The sequence below is a fragment of the Ascidiella aspersa genome, chromosome 5 (assembly GCF_963924565.1).
Source record: "Ascidiella aspersa chromosome 5, kaAscAspe10.2, whole genome shotgun sequence".
Lineage (NCBI taxonomy): Eukaryota > Metazoa > Chordata > Ascidiacea > Phlebobranchia > Ascidiidae > Ascidiella > Ascidiella aspersa.
This window is the reverse complement of record NC_139451.1, coordinates 19,596,189-19,617,241: the sequence shown is the minus strand read 5'-3', so window position 1 is coordinate 19,617,241 and position 21,053 is coordinate 19,596,189. Positions and strand designations below refer to the sequence as shown.

Below are 21,053 nucleotides of genomic sequence, written 5' to 3'. Positions count from 1 at the left end.
TGCGTAACGGCATAACTTTTGTTGTTCAATTATATGCGTCCAATTGTGGATAAACTATTTATGGGCAACATCACTAGGTTACCCCCGATTTTAAGTAGCGGATGCTTGTCGTTATAGGTGGTAGGGGTAGTTGTTTTTTTGCGAGCAGTCTACTTATTACCACGTCAAAAATGCCTTAGTATCTGTAGCCTTTATTGCGGAGGTCAATGCGTTCTTTCGCAAAGTTGCATAGCTGGTTAGGCTTCGTGCCTAATTTTGTTTATTAAAATTGTAAATTTAAAATATATCTCTTCTCGCGATTAGAAAAACTCGTAGATTGGTACAATGCAGGCGTTTGGACCAATGTTGACCAGTATCAAAATTCAAAATCTAGGCTTCGTATCTAATTTTCTTTATTAAACTAGTTAAAATCAAAATATAAACTTGTTGGGACATTGATAAATTGCTTAGTTGCGTATTTGTAATACAACGGCAGATATTTAACTATCCAATATGCCATTAAGCTACATCTGTTTATAACTATAACTTGTCGTTCAAGTTGCAGAAATTTGTTTATTCCAACTATTATAACCGAGTGAATTTCACCGCAAAGAATGGTGTCCTGGGCAAACAGTTAAAATCAATTCAAACCGCAACAAAATAAGTGCACCAAAGTTTATTCGAAGTCGCGTTTTTAGCGTTTCGCGAAAAGGCACATAAGGGTGAACACTGAACAAAGCAAAGATCAACAAACACTCACAATTTATTGCAACTTCAGAAAATCGGGATATCAAGCATTTTTTTGTATTTACAGAACAATATTTTTTATTTTTCTCCATGTAAGGGCTTCTGCTTAAGAGTGTACTAGTTCAGCTCTGGGTAAAGGCTGTAAGAATTAATTTTTCGCTCTATGTAGGCGTGATAAACATAGTACGAAAGCGACAGGAAAGCGGGAATAAATACAGATGCAAAACAAAGGCAACGCATACGCGCGAATATAGATCTTATTTACACTTGACAACACCAATAACAACAAGTATACAGAAAGCCCTTTTTCGGAAAGAAATTTTGCCGTCGTACCGTATTATTATAAAGTCCAAATAAACGAAGCTGCATTTTTGCATCTCGCTTCTGTGCATTTCGGCGGTTCAGGCCGCCGGTTTCGACAGCGCGCTCCAGCGGCGCGGAGCGCTGCTGTATGTCGCCGCACGGTGGTGGCTAGGCCAAACTGCATCTGCTAAGCCTAACTGCACGAACAGGTGTCGGAACGCTGAAACTCGCCGGATATCTTGGGCACGTACTGTGGGCAAGTCTCGCTGCACTCGGAGAAGTGGTTCATCAGGCATGGATGGTAGGTACCGGACGTGAACATGCGCCCGTCCGACTCGCCCGGCGTCTTGACCCACGCGTATGCGTCCAGGCCGTCCGTCTCGGTGGTGACGCAGAGCGCACTTGACGTGGCGGTGCCGTCGGCAGTGTAGTCGTAGTTGGTGCCGGTGTTGACGCCCGTGCCGGCCGCGCCGCCGTACGAGTAGAAACTGTCGCCGGTGCCCGTGTTTACTGTGGGGAAAAGCGTTAGTATTAGTTTCGTTGCTAATCAACCCAAAAGTTGTAAGCTTGGGATTGATTACTCTCCCACAAACTACGACGTGTAATCGCGCGGTTGTGGGGTGGCCCTTTGTACACTACTTTTCGTGTGACAAGTTTGCACTTTTTAAATCTCATTAAATGACTGTAGGTTACACCTAATGTACGAATACGGCTTCATTGAAGTATCAAATCAACGTTTCTCTACAACCAGTTGCGATTTGGAAAGTATAGAGAGATACGTACCAAAAAAGGTAGTTGGGACATTTAAGTCCGACAACCTTTGGCTAGCAGTTTAACCAATTTAGTCAGAACTTGAATTTTAGTCAGAGTTTCTAGTGGCTTACCTGCGCCGGCTGCTGGACCTTCTCCCAACACTGGCTCGTTTCCTGTGTTGCCGCTTTGCAGAACCCATCGCTTTCGCCTGGCCGCTGGGACAGCTGGAAATAAAATGCAAATTTATTCAGTCGCTCTTTCGCTGGCATTTGATGCTGCGCGTAAAATTCGTGTTAGTTTTCAACGACGAAAAAGAAAAGTTTGCTTTTTGCTTAACTTTACGTGGGCATTAACGTACCGAGGTTTGATCTATTGGATAAAAAAATGTTTTTTGGTTTTTAACAAGCCTGTAAACGCGCGAAGTATACTAGCTGTTATATTTTAAAACTCTTGTACGGCCTGAAATTTGAGGCGGGAACAGATTTGTTAATAGCTGACATGCTACTTTAAAACGTTACAAGCAGCATAATGTCTAATGGGTTATATGTATAATATAGGGCTATAAATTCCCAAACATAACCGCTATTATTACAAAAATCGATTTCAATATTTTCTGTCTTACAAGTTAGAACTTTCGAAATCAGATTTTCGTTTTTTTTTTTTCTAGCAAAAACTGGACTGTAAAACAAAAGAGTGAGCAAATAAAAGCATACCTTCGGTTGGAGTTTCAACTGGTTTCACGGCGCCGGCTCCCGTTAAGATGCTCTGCGCTGTCAGGGTCTTGGTGTTCGCTCCGACCTCCCAAGCCGGGTGACTGCCGTTGATGACAAAGGGTGGGTCGTAGGTGCACAGGTTGATCTGTTCAAGGGACCTGCAGCAACCAAGGAGAGCTGTCAGTTTCAGCGCATTGACTTGCATTATTGGTTAGAAAAAGGCGTTAGAGTTAGATGATTCGCGATTAACTGTTTGCTCCTGCCACCGTATTAAGCCTTTCTCTGTTTCCTACAATACCGAGACCCACTGAATAAGAATGGGTTTGAGGGTTTTTATTTAAAGCCCATACAAAAACCTATGAATATATACATTTTATTTTCTATACAAAAACCTATCAATATATTTCTATCTCGACCCTGTCTGTTTAATGATAAAATAAACTAAAAAACGTAAATAGTTCGCAAGATCGGATTCTCGAAATAGATTTCATTAAAATAAAAACGTTGTGTGAAAAAACGATTAAAAAGTGGTAGCTCACTTTTAAGGGTTGGGATGGTTAAAGAACCTTGTGTAAGAACAACGATACACGTTTTAAAGAAAGTAGCCTCGACAGAATTTAACGGCTACTCAAACACTGGTCTCACCTCTCCGAAAACTTGCCGCCGTTACGCGACGTGTCAATGATGTAATGCAGCCCGGTCTGACAGTGAATCTCCTCGGCCAGGTTCTTATTGAAAGTGCTGTTCACGAACGAACCGACGTTGATCGAGAAGCCGCGGATGTCGGGCGGCATGCTCTTCATGACGCCTATCACGTGGTCCAGGTTGACCTGCCACTGTAGGTACATGGCGTTGCCAGCGTCCACGTAAACCCACGACTTTGGAAACATGTTCACCACGTCGGCGACGCGCTGCGAGAAGGCAACCTGCGGAAGACATTCATATATTGTTGAAAAAGTTGCGTTATGGGAATGTATTACAAATACTAAAACATACTCTGGCGATTTTAATATTCTAAGATGATTTTGCTTGGGAACTGTTAATCAGTTGTATAACTTCCTAGTGCTGTTAGATTTGTACCACATGCTGTACCATTATACAATTTAAACATTGTTAACGTGATATGCTTACACATTTTTTGTACTTGTGTTGGCAGCAAATTTACAAAGCATGTTACTATTCAATTTCAGAATTCAGGCTATAAGCCGTTACCTGATAATCAGTGTTGTGGTAGTCCGTTTTTGAGTTAAACGTGTGCATGAGCAAGGACGGTTCCATGACAATTAACGAAGGAACGTCCGACAGATGCTCGGCGTAGTTCAACATCTTTTTGTCGTATTCCTCCCAAGTATCTGTCAAATGTCACAAAACTTGTAAATTTTTGTGTTTATATATCCATAAAATGTAGGTCTGATAACTTTTCGATTTAAAATTGACAGAAACTTTGTTTTAATATTTTAATTATTTGGGAAACTGGATATTTTGGTATATTTTAATCGTTGTCGATGGCAAATTTACTTACAGAGCATACAGTATAAATACACAATATGCCGATAAACGCAAAGTTTATACCTCACATTAGGTTTCTTTTTTTTCTCTATTAAGATGTAAGTTAAAAAAACGGTTTAACCGGTTTGGGCCACAGTACTAAAAAATCTGACCTACATTCTAACTAAGGTAGCATGCACAGCAGTAACTCCAGTTCGTTATATTATAGTATATGTCGCGATTTTTACCGGTCCTGTAACTTAAGTTACAAGTAAGCTACTGCACTCACCAATTCTGTGCTCGGGCATGTAATGACCAGCTTCTGAGTCGAGGGCAAGTCCTTGCGAGGGATGCATGAAAAATACGATGATTGGCACTTCGTCCTTCTCGCAAGCGGTCCTCTTGATTTGCTGCATCGTGTAGAAATCGTCCTTAAGCCCCAGCAGCCAGAAAGAGTTCCTGCTTACTTGAAGCTTGGAAACCGCGTCCATTGTCTTCACCATAGCCAAAGGACTTGAGCCTGTAGGGAGTAAAGTGTTAAAGAGATCTTGCTAAAATACTATTTTTAGCCTATAAACGTACCAATCAATGAGTATTTGAGTTCGACTTTTCAGAATTGGTGTATAAGTTTGATAACAATATGTACGGATCTGTAATGTAGCTTGATAATGAATTGCAAAGCCAAAAACGTCGAGTAGATCGACAGCTTCCTGATTAAGATGTGACATTAACTGAAAATGATACAAGTTCGTATCGAAACGTCCTAAATAAGATGATGTCGATATACTCGACCTTTTTGGTGTATAAGTGCGCATACATTAAGTTTCTGCTGTGCTTGTCTCTTGCGTTTTATTTATTGTTCTACATATTTGATCCTACGTATCCTAGTAGTTATAGGCCTCACCTAATACTCCTGTATATTCGTGGGGGCAGATAAAGTTTTCCGTCAAGTTTCTTGTGGTGAAAGCCTGTACCATGATCAGGGCAGCGCAAACCAGACGCAGCAGCAGCTGTACGTTTCTGAAGCAAGCGACGATCAGGCCCGGGATTCGAACCCGGTACCAGCAGTAGATTACCACGATCAGGTACGGGGTCATGTTGATCAGGGCCCAGGACATACCGATCATGTACATGTAGTAAAAGTAGAACTTCACGTCCTTGGCAATGGCGGCTGTGAAAAAAATCAGTGGTAAAACAAGGCGTCTCAGGGTACTAAGAGTTCAAGGATACAAGATTTAGAAATCACTTCGATGTGCTGACAAGAAGTAGTGACCACGTCTAATAAACTAACCTAATTTAATACTGTTCATTTGAAAGCAGATTTAGTACAGAAATTAAACAAGCTGTTCCACGCAATATACTACTAGGTGCCATTCGTTTCGCAATAAAGGTAAAAAATGTCTTATCGGACGAACAAAAACAGCAAAATTAAGCAATTTCGGATGCTTGTCCTTAACGATGGTAACAGAATTAAATAATGTCAGCTACTCACCTTGGACGATGGCGTAAACAATGGTGACCAACATGATGAAGAACATAATGAAATGCATGTAACAGGCACGCACGTCCTCTTTCTGAAAACCAACGTTGGAACCTTCTTCGTCCTCGTCTGTCTTCTTCTTGGTCGTTTTGAATGTCAGCTCGCCTGAAATAATTTTAATTTTATTTGTGTTTCTAACCGAATTTAACCGACACAAATTAACGATAAATCAACAATGTATGATGTGCACTGTACATTATATACGGAGTTTCAGTAATTGAAAAAAACGCCCTCCTAAACCAATTCTTATTAACTTGACCAGTCATTTTTGCCCAGAAAATAAGCGACTTATACTAATTATATAAAAAGTATAAGCCTAAGACAGATTTACAATACTAACTCATTGAGAACACGTTCTATTACAGCCGTTAACCAAACTGACATACTGTGGATATGAAAAGCGTACACGGGTACATAGTTTATTCCTTCGGCATATTTGCAAATCAGTAGTAATAGGAATTTGCTGTCTTACCTTTTCCTTTTAGCAGCTTCGTTCCCACGATACGGCGCACACCATTGAAGTAGGTGAACCAGAGGTTGGTGGAGGCCAGCTCACCGTTCCACATGTCACGAATGCCGAAGCCGGGAGGTGGGAAGAGCAACAGAACGTTGCCCAACAGGTAGTAGATGAAGAAGGCGAACGCGAACTCGAGTCCAATTTCCGACACGGGCCAGAGACCGAAGAAGATAGCCCAGGCCGGCACCAATTGGAAGAAGGGAATCGAGATGGAAGCGCAGAAGTAGTTGAAGCCGCACGAACTGTAGAAGATGCGCTGCGACAGCGACAGACCGGACTGCATGAGCGGGAATTCGTCGAGGAAGATCTGCAAGTTGCCTTTGCACCAACGAGAACGCTGCTTGAAAATCTCGGTGATCTCGTGGGGCGATTGGCCAATGGCGAGTACTTCGTGATGGTAAGCCACACCCCAGCCCATGGTACAGAGCCTGAGGGATAGTAGGGTGTCCTCGGTGAGACAGCCCACCGGGAAGTAGCCCACGTCCTTTAGGGCGTCGGCGCGCACCACGAAGTTGGTTCCGCAACAGTTGACGGCGCTCCAGCGATCCAGACTCGGCTCGATACGATGGAAGAAGGAGACGTTCAAGTGGTCCCACACATCTTCTTCCGGGTTCACGTTGTAGAAGAACTGCGGCGTTTGCACGAGGGCCAGCGGCCGGGTACGCTTCTCCGAGAACACGGGCAACACACGCAGCAGGTAGTTTCTCCTGTGAAGGCGAAAATGAAGTTTATGCTTTTTTTTTATGGATAGTAAAACGTTAGAAAATGATTGGAGATTGATGTCACATATGGTCAACAAAATTGCCATACTTTGTCTCTAAAAAGCGTCTTCATATATTATGAGATAGGATATACCTTGCTGTATTTTAAGTATCGCCGTTCTAACCCAACGCTATCCCCGTGCACAGCATATTAAACAAAATTACCCAATAGTCTCACCCCACAATGACAGTCAAAAAGATAGAATACCGTCTAGTGGAGATGTTTGATTGTGATTTACCTAGGCATAAAGTCGGCATCGAAGATGATTACGCACTCTTGCTCGGGGTAGGCGTCGTCGAAGATGTAATGTAGGGTATGGTTGATGTTTCCGGCCTTAGCGTGGTGAGGCACACCAGGCAGTTTGGGTCGGGCCACGTAATGCAGGTACACGCATCTGGATAAAAAACAGAAGAGTTGTCATTGCTGTAATTTTATTACGCAGCACACATATTTGTCAAGTTGACTCAGTTTGGAGAAATGAAAAGTTCGACATTTGCCTCAAATAAATTAAATTCTTGAACCAAATCTGTTTCCCAAGTAAACTTTTTGATCTATTGTATTTAAAACATGGAAAAAACCGTAGTTATCGAAACCTTGTCCATCGATTACTACGGGAGCTACTTTATATATTTCTGTAAATTTACTTTTATATGTTTTAAGACTAACATTGGACTTATAGACATATAAATTTGAAAACAACGTGTAAAAATTTCACAAACATAAAATATAGTAAAACAATACCACTTTGAAACTATTTTCATCACGGAAGACTTTTTTTTTCGTAAAATAAAACATTTTCATGCATTAAAAGCACACACATGGTATTCTAAAATGACGTGCTATCACCAAACAAATCTCACCTCTTTGTTCGTTTCGAGAGGACCCAGTTTTCAAGCATTTCTCTTCTTCCGTCATCCAGCACATAGACGTGAACGTGGAAAGACGGAGGAAGATCCATGTGAATAATCTCGTGCACTGTTCCGGCTACCACTTCAAGCGGTTCCTGCGTAGCGACAACGAAAAGCGGCCGTTCGATTAAACTTAAGTATTCAAACGAACAATTAGTAAGGATAGATTGTAAAAACTGTTTTAGAACAATTCGTAAAGCTTAGGATGGATTGTAAAAACTGTTAGATACTTAAAACGGTTAGTGAATTTGGATTCGCCAATTTTTCTTTTCATGAATTCAAAACTTATTAAATGTCTGTATAAATTCTAGAAAGTATTTCTACTCGTTACCCTTTTGTTTTGTAGCCTATAGATTGATCTAAGTTAAAAACAAAAAGTTTCCTCTACATTTTATTGTATGTATAGGAGTTTTTTATGTATAGGACCCCTTCATACACAATAAATTTTCTCATGATTTAAACTTGTTTCCTGGTGTTATTTTAACTGTATTTTTTCTCAAAACAGGGTACAATTGCTTGATCAATTACCTTGTAAGTTGGAACCATGATACGGGCGGTATGGAACTTGGGGTTTTCGAATGCATCTTGTGGGGGAGGGTCACGTGAAATCCAACGCCACAGACACAAACCCTGTTAACAAAATGTTTCAATTTGTACGTCCTATATCGGGAAATTTATAGACTAAATAACACTCACATCTTCTAAATATAACACGTTGAATTTTTAAGGTTGAAACTGTTTATGTAAGAAGCTCAATTAACAATTTAGATTTGTTATGAAAAAAATCCTTTTATCGGAATTGTAGGCTTGCAATTATTCACAGTTCACTATATTTCTTATTAACTTTTAACAGGTTTGCATTTTTTTAGTTGCATGAATCGCTTTACAAATTAATAGCTCGGTATCCTCCCAAGTATGTGGCCTTTCATAAATGCTAACACGCCGTCAAAATATAAAAAACAAGCCAGGTTAAAGTTCACCAGTGGAGCATTTACTTGGAAATCTCGTAATCCGAAGATATAAACCAAACAGAGCTGAGTCACAGCTAAAACCCATATACGTGTTTTGTAGCCTGGGGCGCTTATATGGAAGCGCAATTAGTTGGCCGAAATGTCAGCCGCTATAATTTCGGCACGTCTACTTCCAGTTTGTTATGCAATGTTGAAGAAAATTTAACGCGTTACAAGGGCGGCGTAACGTGGCTTGTACAACAGCATTGCACAAATAACGAGTAAATGCTTTATACAAAGTGGGTGATAATTATGTTTAATCTCTGCTAAACAACTCCGATTAACTTACGCTTCAGCCTCTATATACAAATTATATACTATACTAAAATTAAAGGCGACTTGGTCTATAAATATTAACTGTTGCGATCGGCAAAAATATAAAAAATCAAATATTTTTTTTTGAAATCATAATTACGAAGAAAATAGAAAAACGGTTCATAAAAGATTTTTACCTGGAGAATGAGCGATGGGGCGGTGATGATTTCCAAGATGGCGACAACAATACAATAGATCCGATTCAATCCGGGCGCGTCCAGCGTAAACTGGATTCGCACGTAGACGTAGGCGAGAAACGACATAATGTACACCACGTAGACCACCTGGTACATATAGTTGTTGGTCTTGTGCGTGATCTTGGGGACAGGAATCGAGGTTTCCGGAGCTGGGGTGTCGTCGTCGATAAACTGCGTAAAGCACGAAGATGTTAAAACTCGTGCAAAACTTCGACTATATGATAAACGTCGAAGGAAAGTTTTTAACAGAGGTAATACGTTGTTTCTTGTCAAATTTCGACTGTATACTCGCAGTGGCTATTTGTTTTTTGTTGACCGTTTTCCAACATTTGTATTTGAATATACGTTTTGATTGAGCTTTTTGTTAACAATAAGTTTTTTAATGCAGCAAATTAAACTGCATTGTGATCTGTATATGGCAAGTTCATGGACGTATGTTAAAGTTTCCTTAAGAAATCGCCCACTTTAGTTTACAAATCCTAACAATTAGCATCAGGTTTATCACCTCTTTTGAACTTACTGGATCCGTCTGGATACCAAAACCTAAAAAGGTTATACTCCGTAAACAATTTTTCGAAATTTTGGTAGCCGAGGAGCATTCAAATCGCTAACCACTATATAAATGACACAATGTAACTCCCACTTCATCAAATTCGTCCCAAAACTCCTCGTATACCCGAGAAGCATTCAAATCGCTAGTCCCTATTTAAATGACGCAAAATAACTCTCACCTCTTCAAAGTCGTCCCAAAACTCTTCGTCGTCTGATCCGAGATCGTCTGCCATCATCTTGTTCCTCGGCACCGCGTCCCGGTACACCGGAGGCGGAGCGGCCATCTCCATCTTTTCCTGCGGCATCATGCCGTCCATCCTGGCGAACGATTCCTGATCCTCGTTGGGATGCATTGCCATCGGAGGATTGTAGTCGTGGCGATCCGAGCGCTGGTCGTGGCGTCTTCTGGGAGCTGGAGGCGCCGATGGTGTGACGATGGCTGGATAAGATTGAAGGTCGTTAAAATGGTTTGCGCGTTAGGAATTATTAACACAAATAGGTCGAATTGCGAAAATGATGCGTTAACTCAGTGATTCGTAACCTTTTGTACCTTACGGCACCCCTAAAAAATAACAAATAGAATTTCGGCACCCCGACTGGAATTTTTGTTGAGTATTTTACTGAAATGTCACTATAAATGGAACTGGCAAAACACAATCAACTTTAAACATGTTGGAAAATGTCATCTGATATAATGGTCTCTAATCGTAAACAAATAGTTGTACCAATTGAGCAAAAATCAGGTTTTTAAATATTCTCAAATATCTATCGGCACCCTTGAGCTGTAGAAATGGCACACCAGGGCGCCGCGGCATCCCGGTTAGGAACCACTGCGTTAACTCATTGTGACATACTGAATATCTCTCTGAACAACATTTAAATAAATTTAATGACTATGTTATAAAATGACTGCTACTTTGGCCAACGAACGTTGTTGTGCGCTGAACCGTACTTAAAGTTAATCCACTGCACATAACTGCGTAAAATGCTAACTGCACTAAAATCGCCGGGGCCGAGAGTACTTTTAAGACGGGCACAAATACCAAGGGAGAAATTACAAACTCACAAGCGTTGTTAACTGCTTCGGCGTGCGCCCTGGTCATCGGCCGGATGGTCAAGTTTCGCGGACCGATACCGCTGTCGCTGCTGTCGTAGTATTCCTCCTGGCTGGCGTCCCACTCCCCTCCACGACGCCCCTGAAACGTGCGACACGCCGATATTTAAGTGACGGCAGAGGGTAAAAATAAACGCTCGATGAGTGGACCTTGTGACCAAAAATACTACTTCGACGTGTTAAGACGAAACACCTTTCATAGAACAAGTAGTGGTCAATTTGTGCAAACCAAATTTTCAAGTATTTTAGGTTGTTTCAGGAGAATGTTTATTTAAATTCAAATTGTCTTACCCTTCCGGAAGGTGCTTGTTGCTGACGCATTTCTCCAACCTGGCCTTGAACGTGATTGACGGCGCTATAAACCTAAACAACAGAAACGATTCTTTAAACGATTCAAAACACGAATAATGTACCTATAACTTTGCAGTCTATTTATTTGAACTAAAATCTTGGCACCTTTAATGACCTCTATTCTGTTGAACAATCTGGAAAAGTTGTGCAAACAGAGACAGATATAAAAAAAAAAAAAAAAATTGAATACAGTTTTTGACAATACAGATCTTGACAAAAAGAAAATCTCATTAAGGAATGTAACAAAACTGGGAAAATACAACATAGAGCCTTGTGCAGTTATCATCAACGCTATAGTTAATTGTTCATACCTGCTTCTGGCATTCTTCGAGTCTCTTGCTGAAGTAATCGGCCATCTCTTCCATATTGTGCGACGACGCGCCCTGGCTTTCCAAGTTCTCCAATCCTTTCGACAGCTGGAACTTAAGGCTGTCCAGTTCGTCGCGCACTGCCGAGATGCTGCTCTCCGTTTGGTTGGACGACTCAGTCTAAAAACATAGAAGTTGTGACTCTAAAGCGCTGCAATGCTGTTTTCCAGAGTGTGGCATTTGGATTAAGTTAAGCTTAGCGGGTCGCCAATGTCTTACAGACTTAAAGTTTCTTCCAGAGAAAACAACAGGGTATTTTTTACCGACAAAATATGTATTGACAAGTCGAAAATCTTTAAATTCGTCACTTTCAAAAGTGACAAAACCCACATTAAAGTACCACGCATACCTTTTCATAGGGTAATGCTATGGAGATGTTAAGATAGAGTTACTTAAAATTGCATTATTTCAGGGAAATGACACACTTTTCATTTAATGACCGTTTTTTTCTCAAAAATTATTTGTTAAGCTTAAAAGACATAGCGAAACCTCACAACATCCTTAAAGGCTCTTATCATTAAAACAACCCACATGCACATTCATAAGTTATGGCCAAACTCAGCTCGGGCGAAAACTGACCGGTCTAAATGATCTGCTGTTCGTCGGAGTGATGGTGGATGCATCCGACGAGATTCCAGCGGCACGGTTGCTGGGACGAACTGCCCTGGAAGAAGGCTCTCTTCCTCTCCTGTTGTAAGATCCCCCTCCCGGAGGACCCCTGTTGTAGCTGTACATTGACGAGTCGTCGGTGACCGACTGTAAAACAGCGATAAAAGATTTTACTAAGGTTAGTTAAAGGGATATTGGTATCTCGTTTTGCACTTATATACACGTTGGTATATTGTTATTCTCGTTTTGCGCTTATATACACGTTGGGAGAACGTAATTCTGTCCGCCAAACATTGACCGGTAAAATAGTGGTTTTGTTTTCGAAGCAATAGTTCCTCTTTCAGTAAGTCTTAAATTATTCTATATGACCTTAAAAAACGTACATCACACTAGAAACTGTGTTTATTACAAGTTGTATATAAAAGGTGTCAGTTTCTAAAGTTATAGCAGAAGAATAGTCAAAGAATAGTCTAATATTAGCATAATTCTAAAATATATGTGAACGAGGAAACCATCCAATTACATTCAAACGCTAAACAAAAACTGTTGGATATAACTGTCATTTAAATTAACGAAAACAGCTATACAAATCAAAGAGCATGCAATCATGGACACATACATACATACACATCTAACAATTGCTATCTATAAATCGACTGGTTGTTCTTACCCTATCGCGTCTACCATCTTGCAGCTCACTTAGAGCATGATCCGCTTGTCTTTGTACGTCGTCAAGTTTTCTGCACAATCGATAAAGAATGTGTCAGCACAAGGTTATTGTTACTTCTTGTTTAGTTCTAAGCTTTAAATGGCAATGCTGGGTTGGCCATTTTTCTTTTCGATACAGCTATTTTAACCAGTTTTGCTGTAGTTAATTAGCCACAAACGATTAAAAGAGCTTACTTGTTGAAGTACTCTGCCAGCTCATCGATATCAGTTGGGCGATTATCGCCGCCAGTCAAGGTTGTGTTCGTGTCTTCAGAGTACCCCGAGTGTAGTCTGCTCATATCGGCGCTCTAAATAACATTGAAAGTTTCGTGTTACCCTTTGCATTTTAAACTAGCTGCTGTGCAAGTTATTCTCTGCTGGTACAGTTTTGGTACAATATAGTAGGCCTACACTAGTAGTCATAACAAATCTGTAAGTGGCTCTCTCTTGTGCTTTTGCAATGCTATTCAAATTACCGCTTCAGAGTTACTATTTTTACAATGACTACCCCCTTAATGTGTTTGTCTATAACACATTCCAATTGCTGAGTAATTAACGGACACACTCCACGCTATTCCTAAACATAATTATAAAAACAAGTGAAAATGATTTTAGACACGTTATCATCCTGCACACGCAGATTCAAGATAAAAAATAACAGGTCGTTTTACCTCCATTGGATCAGGGTAATACTGCCCCGTAAAGTTCGAAGAAGACGCATCCCGCTTCATGTACTTTTCCTGCAGAGATAAATTGATCTCATTAGATTAGGGTTTAGGCAATCCAAGGGCATTAGTATACCAGCTTAAAAAATGTTCAAGAAAATTGAAGTACATATCCATTTTTTTACCGGCTTTGGTGGTCTCGGTGGGTATCTTCCGTCGTGGTCATCTTGAGAATCTATTAACCGAAAAATGATTTAAAACAACGGAAAGTTAATAACTATTTTGAACCCACTTTAAGGAGATTACAATATTGTGTTAAACACACAACTCCGATAAAGGGATGTCAACCTCACCATGCATAATCGGTAGTAAGGAGTGCGCTAGGTTGCAATATAGAAAACAACCTATGCTAGCCTAGGATTTTTAAGGGCGAGTTTTTCTTTATCGCTAGTTCTAGTTACAAAGAGCAGTAGTTAATTTGCATGTTGCTCTGATCGGGGTTGAATACTCAAAGACAATAAAGTTTGCCAAATTGACACCACCCAAAACATAGCTCCTATACTAGTAAAGGGGCATATCGCCGTTTTTATCTTACCGAAACTGTCGGCGGAACTGTACACGCTCGAACCGTCGGAGCCCATTCTGTGTTGATCCTCGCTGGAAAGCGTTCGTCTTGTTGAATCGCTGATCTGAAAGCAAATAATATTTTTGGATTTTTTTTTAGATTTAAAAGATTTCAAAAAATTATAATGCCCTTATGTGAAATATACAATGCAACCTTAACAAACTGCCGTCGTACAAAATGGCACATATGATAACCAGAGTGTCATTTGATAAATACAACTCTAATTTAGGTACAAAATGGAAGTGAAAGTTTTTGGTTTTTATTATTCCGTTTTTATACGAAATAAAATGTTTTTCATGGTGTTTTTTCAACTGGGAAAATTTGCGACAAACCAACAGCAACCCAAAGATATGCCACGCAATATGGGAGGGTGTCAGGAGAAGAAAATCAGATTACTGGATTAAAGTTTAGCGTTTCTAAAATATGTCCTGCGGGCAGCAAAAAGTGATTTAGTCTCATTAATGCGTGGTAAACTTTTGGGCGTGCTCATTTATTGAGAATCTGGATTTACTAAGGCGCAACTGCTATTGTGATTTAATGGTATTCGCATATTTTACTGTCGGTTCTAGACCTGTAATATAAATTGAGTGAAGCTCTTGTTTAATTTTCTATTAGGTAGCAACCGGCTTTCTTTTGTTTTGCGTTTTGGCGTTTGCAAAATGTGATAAGCTTTTTCAAACCTTGCTTATTTAGTTTGCACTGTGCGTTGTCCTATAAAAGCGGTTTACTTGGAAGACCTTCATTTTTATTTAATAGTTGTAGCTTTCATTTTTTTGTAACTGTTTAAGTTTTTTGTAGGCGTATTTAGCTCTTTATTGTTTTCTTAGCTGGACGGTTTTATTAGCATAATATTCATTGCAAAGTCTACTTAATGTAGCAAAAAGGTTTGTTTGCTTGACGCCTTTATAAACGATTAATAAACGATTCAGATTCGCAAAAGGTACGCCATGCATTTACGAGCCTTTTCAATTTGATTTACGGCAAACGTGTTCCGCTTTTCGCGTAGGGTAATTAAAGGCGGGCCATGAACTGGTACCCGGGGCGTTCCCAGCATAGATCAACGTCAAAATCGATTCACTGCTCCAACGTGGCCGTTATAAACCGTCGTGTTTCTCGCTGCTGTGTCAGGATCGGAAAAGACGGGGGCAGGAGTGTCTTTATGACGTGTCGCGGGGCCGAAATATCACGTCACGCCTTGATGTGAACTAATCGGTGATTATGCGCTGTTTCGTCGGCAATTAACTGCCGTCGGTTTCTCTTGAAGTTTTATTTTGCCTCGTGTACGGCGGATATTTGTATCTTGTTTACGACGAAGAGTCAATAAACGTGTTTATCAGATGAAACTTATTATAACATTAAACATATACTTGACGCCCATGTACCTAAATCACCGTTACTTACACGAGACATTGCTTTGACTATTTTTTCCCTTATAATCGCATCTAAGTTTTTTTTGTATAAATTAGTCAAAATTAACATTAAAAAAATCGGTTTGGTGATTCTTTTGCAAAGTTGTCACACTTTGCATTTTCTTTTAACTTTACATTTAGTTTATTATGGTTACCAAATTAGCAAAACGAAACCAAACAATCACTACAACAAAATATTTCATTCTAATATTTTCCGTCCCTTGTTTATTTAAGTCAATAAGTTTTCCTCCTTTTTATTTAAACAAAAATGCCCATTTCACTTACTGTATAAGGCGGTGGCTGATTCCTGGCGTCCAGTGTCCTCCTGCGATCGCGACTCCTCTGTCTTCCGGGAGCGTGATGGTTGGCTCCCATCGATATCGTTCTCCTCTTGCCCTCCGGAATCGGAGCTGGTGGCTGTGAGCTGGCGAATGAAGACCCGGAAGTCGTGTGTCGTGGATAAGCGCTGCTCGGCAACGTACTGACATTGCGAGATCGACTGTGATGCAACAAACAGCACTGTTATGTCACAAACAACTTTTAAAAAGTAAACAAAGTAAAATTATCGATACATAGTAGTATCGATCATCGTTTCCATATTTCAGCAGCAATATAAAACTTTGATCCATTGTAATTTATTGTAATTGATGCAATTAATTACAGTTTTAATGTAATTGAAACATTTAAGTTTAAGAGATGAATTGTAATTGCAATTGAACTAAATTAATGTAATCAATCCAACTCTGGTATCGATTTGTAACTTTGGATGTCTTACATTTCTCCTTGGTGAAGACGGTTGTTTTTATGTGCGCGACAAATGAAACAAACCATAGTTTTCCTCAGCATATTTAAATTGTTCCAATTGCAGTTTAAACATTTCTATAGTAATTACTAATAACACCTTGAGTTCGTTATGATTTTAATTTGATGTATTGGTAAGCCTCGTGATTTAATTCTTTGCGTACAATTAGAGTGCAAAGGCAATCACTTTGTCATGAGGAAATTTGTTCATATATTTAACCGCGATGTCTTACCTTCCTGAAGTGTCGCTGTCGTCAAAGTTAAAATGCCCTGGACCAAAATCGTCAGAGTTGGCCTGCAACAATAAGGTACCATTTAGTTTTTGCACATGTATATGAAATAAATGAAAAACTGCAAGTAATGGGTGGTTGCGTCATACCTAAAGAATATTTGAGAACTATAGTGATTTTTAAACCCAACAACTTCTAATAGAAAGCGGTTTTCTCTAGCATGCTATGTTGGATACGCATTTAGAGAAATCAGTAATTTGGTAATTGGGCTTACATTTTCTATTTTGATGCGCAAGTTTGTCCTATCAATATTTATTGGCCGACGCGTTTACGTAACAGCAAGGCTAGAGAGGTTGCGTAAGCCGTTTTTCTCCTAGCGTTTTTTTTTTTGGATGGAGACGCACCCGCGACGCGCGTGATCCCTCTCTGATTAGCCGAGGGCGTAAGAAATGCTATTGTGACGTCAAAACCGGTCGAACGGCATCGGGCGTCCGACAACGATGAACTTGAACGCTATGAGAGAAAATTTCGTGAACACTATCGTTAGAAGGGCGCTTCCATTTGGCGTCGTTTCACGAAAACAAGTGTCTCGAGTCTCTTTTTGTCACAATCTTATCATAACAAAATTTGACGGATGGATGTTTACATCAGTTTGAAAATCGTTTAAGGGATACCCAAGTGTTTGGTAAACTTTCCCACGCAATGCGTCGTATTCATACATCCCTATTTATTCTTTAGTTTTTTGTAATGTCGACGTTGGGCACAGGTTCTGTGAAAGACCAATACCGCATAACCTGCCTTTAGGTAAAAACACAAGTTGTTTTAACAGTATTAATCTCATTCCCGCTTTTATACACTTTTTCTAAACAATTTTAAGATTCTTTAAACTAGAAGCATTTTAAGTCAATTTTATCGTCTAAGATGATTTTTACGAAGGCTGTGTTTGTTTATAATATATTTCAGACATAACCAGCTGTGTTACCAAGGTTAAAGTAACTTTAATGGATATTAGATTAGCCTTATTAACTCCCTATAGTTTTGGACCAGCTAAAACCATGGCAATTCGTTATAGCTATACTCGTTCAATATTGCGATTGGGTTTGAGTGGAAAGGCTACTTACAAAGGACGAAGATGTATATCTGGATGGCTTTGGTGGGAATGCACTTCTTGGCAAACTTCTGCTCTCGTTCTTTCCAACAGATCGCTTGTAAGCGCCAGGAAGCTGTAAATGCGGAAAAACAAAGTTTATAACCCCCGTTATTTGTGATCGCCCTTGTGTGTATTTTCATGAGAAAAGTCCCGTTTCTTATTCGTGACAAATTAAACTATAATACCACAATGCTTTGGTCGACTACTCAATTAAAAGCAGACAAAATTATCTTATTGCGAAAAAGGTCTACAAGGTAGTTAAAACGTTAAAATAATTTAATGTCGCCAAAAGTTATTTTTTTAATTCTTTACACTTAAGTTTAATAACATTCTCATTTATCTGAAAACAACTATAAGTCACTCACATCCTGGTCTCTGCCGGAATGACTCATTTCTTTTTGGTTAAGAAAAAACAAAAAAAACACTAAAACAGTGCAAGACGCTTTTCTGAAAGAATTGTCGATTTTGCGTCGACTTTCTTTCGCGTCTTGGTCTAATAGATGATCAATTAAACAGCGTCAGTTATACGCTTTGCTTTGTATTTTTAGTATTCCAGGCAAATACACAATGCGCCTAAGTTGATTCTAAGTGGGTAAATATTTTATAGTTTAGTGTGGTTTGTAATTCAGAAGTTAACTATTTTGATTTAAAATACACGAAGTGACAAAAAACAATTACAATGAACCTAAATAGTTTTCTCGGATAATAGGACTAACTCTAAAAAAATCTGACTTGTTTGACATTAAATACTATGGAATAACTTAACCCTGCACTAAAATTCGTTGAATGGCGTCTTATTCTAACAAAACTGTCTGTGTTTAATACTGGCACTGCCTATTCATACCCTTTCTCTAAATCTATGTTTGGCTATATTCTTCTATTGATTCATCCTAAAGCTGCAACATGTAGTAACGCTATACGGTTTTTCACCGAGTCTACTGGTCAGCCCAAATGACATTTACCGGCCATCCGCTCTTTAACGCTGTTGTCGCTACACCTGTCCAACATTAACTGGACCTGAGAAGTTCGCCAGCCTTGTTAATCAGCCCGACTTGCGCGACCACATTCTGACGTACGACAGTCGTTTGGCAAGTCTCAGCCAGCAGTGATATGCTCCCGGGGAAAACGGCGGCGCTTCTACTTCTCTTGATCGCGAGACGTCGAACCAAAAATGAGCTGGTAACGTGGCCCCGGGCGTTGGAAGACGATACAAACGGCCGACCGTGCGTTGTCCGGCATATAGGATGGAAAAGTCGCACAAGCAGTTTGTCGAATTTGGGCACGCACTGTCGCACTTACTATCGTTGCCCAGTCTTACGTGAACTGGACAACATGCCAGTAAACGCTAATTGCCTTCCACAAAACGGCGATAGCTGGCAAACCTCGCAATTAAACTGCGGAGTTATTATACTTTTACGTTGAAACACTCGATCGGTTTCCTTTATGTGTTGTATAACACATTTTACATCTCCAACGTAGCCTAACAGCAATAAATTTTCATATCGAATAAATCGTTTGTATTACTTGGTACAATTTATCCCTAAAATAGCAGTCTTAAAAAAAGTAAAATTGGTAAGCTGTAGGCCTACTATTTTGCAAAATTAATAATTTTATTTGTTTTGCAAAAGGTTATCGTTTGATGTAGTGCAAAGATCAATCTGAACCTTTTTTACCGATACAGCGTAGGGCCTAAAAAATATTTTACCCAAACGCAATTCCAGATCAGCTTACTTTCATCACTGCAGCCAACACAACCAAAATTATACTCAGAAAAACAGACAAAAAACATGGAAGTAACGCCCCTTTTTTCCGTATATGATATTTACCCGTCCGTGTTCGTAAAAACAATTCATTTACCCTACCGTACAATGCATTATACTCTAACCCAGGGTTTCTCAACCGTGGCCCTTTGCCCCCCTGGGGGCCACGGAGCGGTGTTTGGGGGCCCACAGGCATAACTCTCTAGCTAGGTCGTATTGTTGTGAAACCCAACTACCCAATTGTCATTATTTTCCAAATTTTCCAGTTAACTTAAATTTGTGTTGTTTTTATTTCGAATCCAAATTTTAATCGAATCCCATCTGTCGTTTATATCGGGTGAGGCTAATATTCAACGAGGTGATACGCCACAGCGTAATTGTCAAGTTATATAGTAACACATTACTGGAAGTGGTAGCTTGTATATGTTGCAGCATATTATTTGACTGTCTAATTAACGTATCATATTTGTTGTCGTAATATGCGTCTAATTACTTATTTTTGCGAAGCTTTCTAATCTGGCAAAACGAAATTCAGAAATCGTCTTGACGTATGTTCGCTTGTCTTAATACAAAACAGAGCTGAAGAAAAAAAGTTGGCGGAGTAGAAGAAAAAGCTTTGAAATGACTTAAAATAAATTAATTTAAAGTGAAATGACTTCATGATTTATTAAATTAATAAGAAGTAAATGCTTTTATTTGTTAGACTTCGTTTAATGGCTCCATTGGTTCTTAACATGGAGTATAGTAAAACAAGTGAAAACACATTAAATACAATGCTAGTATTTTTAAAGCAAGGGGCCACGAGGGTTGAGAGCTTTTCAAAGGGGGCCACGGAGCATAAAAGGTTAAGAACCACTCCTCTAACCTAACTATTTTTTAAATGAATATTAAATTCATATTATAGCCAATTTATTTTAAATTATTTGCCAATTACTACTCCTCTGGAATATTGTATTGCAATCATTCTGCGACACCTGGCCGGTTTCTTACATAAAGTCGCGTTGCAATTTACCCGTATCAAACATTTTTATGCTTTCCACAATTCAATACATTTTTCAAACGAACGTAAAATCTCGGTTTGATTTACTCAACAGTAGTTGCAATTGCATTAAGGGGTAGCCTTGTGATGGCTTGTAAGTTGTTTCTAAATATCTATGACTTTTTTTTGTAAAAATACATATATGCTTGAAGTTGGCTGACTAAATAGGCCGATCCTCTATTGAAAAATGGCGGAATCTGAAATCTAAACCGACTCAACTGAAGGGCACTCAATTGTTTGAAGTTACCCTGATGCCATGAGAGGGCCATGAATTTTTTCCAGATATGACGTCACAAAAGTATGTCATTGCGTGAAGTCATAATTCAGGTAAAAATAACATCGGTTGTCCGAACAAACGAACTCGTACAAAATAACATTATTCAGGTTGTTAAACAAATCATTCCGCGTAACGCGAAAAACAGACCTTTTTGAAGCACGAA

General features: G+C 39.5%; 1 protein-coding gene across 1 annotated transcript; it reads right to left on the bottom strand.

Annotated features, from left to right (window-relative positions):
• Positions 1-640: 640 nt before the first annotated feature.
• Positions 641-18,206, bottom strand: LOC146145261 (uncharacterized). Its single transcript, XM_083389613.1, has 28 exons — positions 18,180-18,206; positions 17,786-17,887; positions 16,668-16,729; positions 15,919-16,132; positions 14,195-14,288; positions 13,785-13,834; positions 13,606-13,674; positions 13,130-13,242; positions 12,897-12,966; positions 12,197-12,373; positions 11,958-11,966; positions 11,561-11,737; positions 11,190-11,261; positions 10,851-10,980; positions 9,964-10,223; positions 9,173-9,403; positions 8,239-8,340; positions 7,663-7,805; positions 7,041-7,196; positions 5,996-6,747; positions 5,476-5,628; positions 4,888-5,154; positions 4,273-4,503; positions 3,708-3,847; positions 3,141-3,421; positions 2,496-2,653; positions 1,914-2,006; positions 641-1,539 (listed from the first exon to the last, which is right to left on the bottom strand). The coding sequence occupies exons 1-28, from the start codon at positions 18,204-18,206 to the stop codon at positions 1,223-1,225; spliced, it is 4,650 nt and encodes a 1,549-aa protein (XP_083245739.1). The 3' UTR covers positions 641-1,222.
• Positions 18,207-21,053: the final 2,847 nt, after the last annotated feature.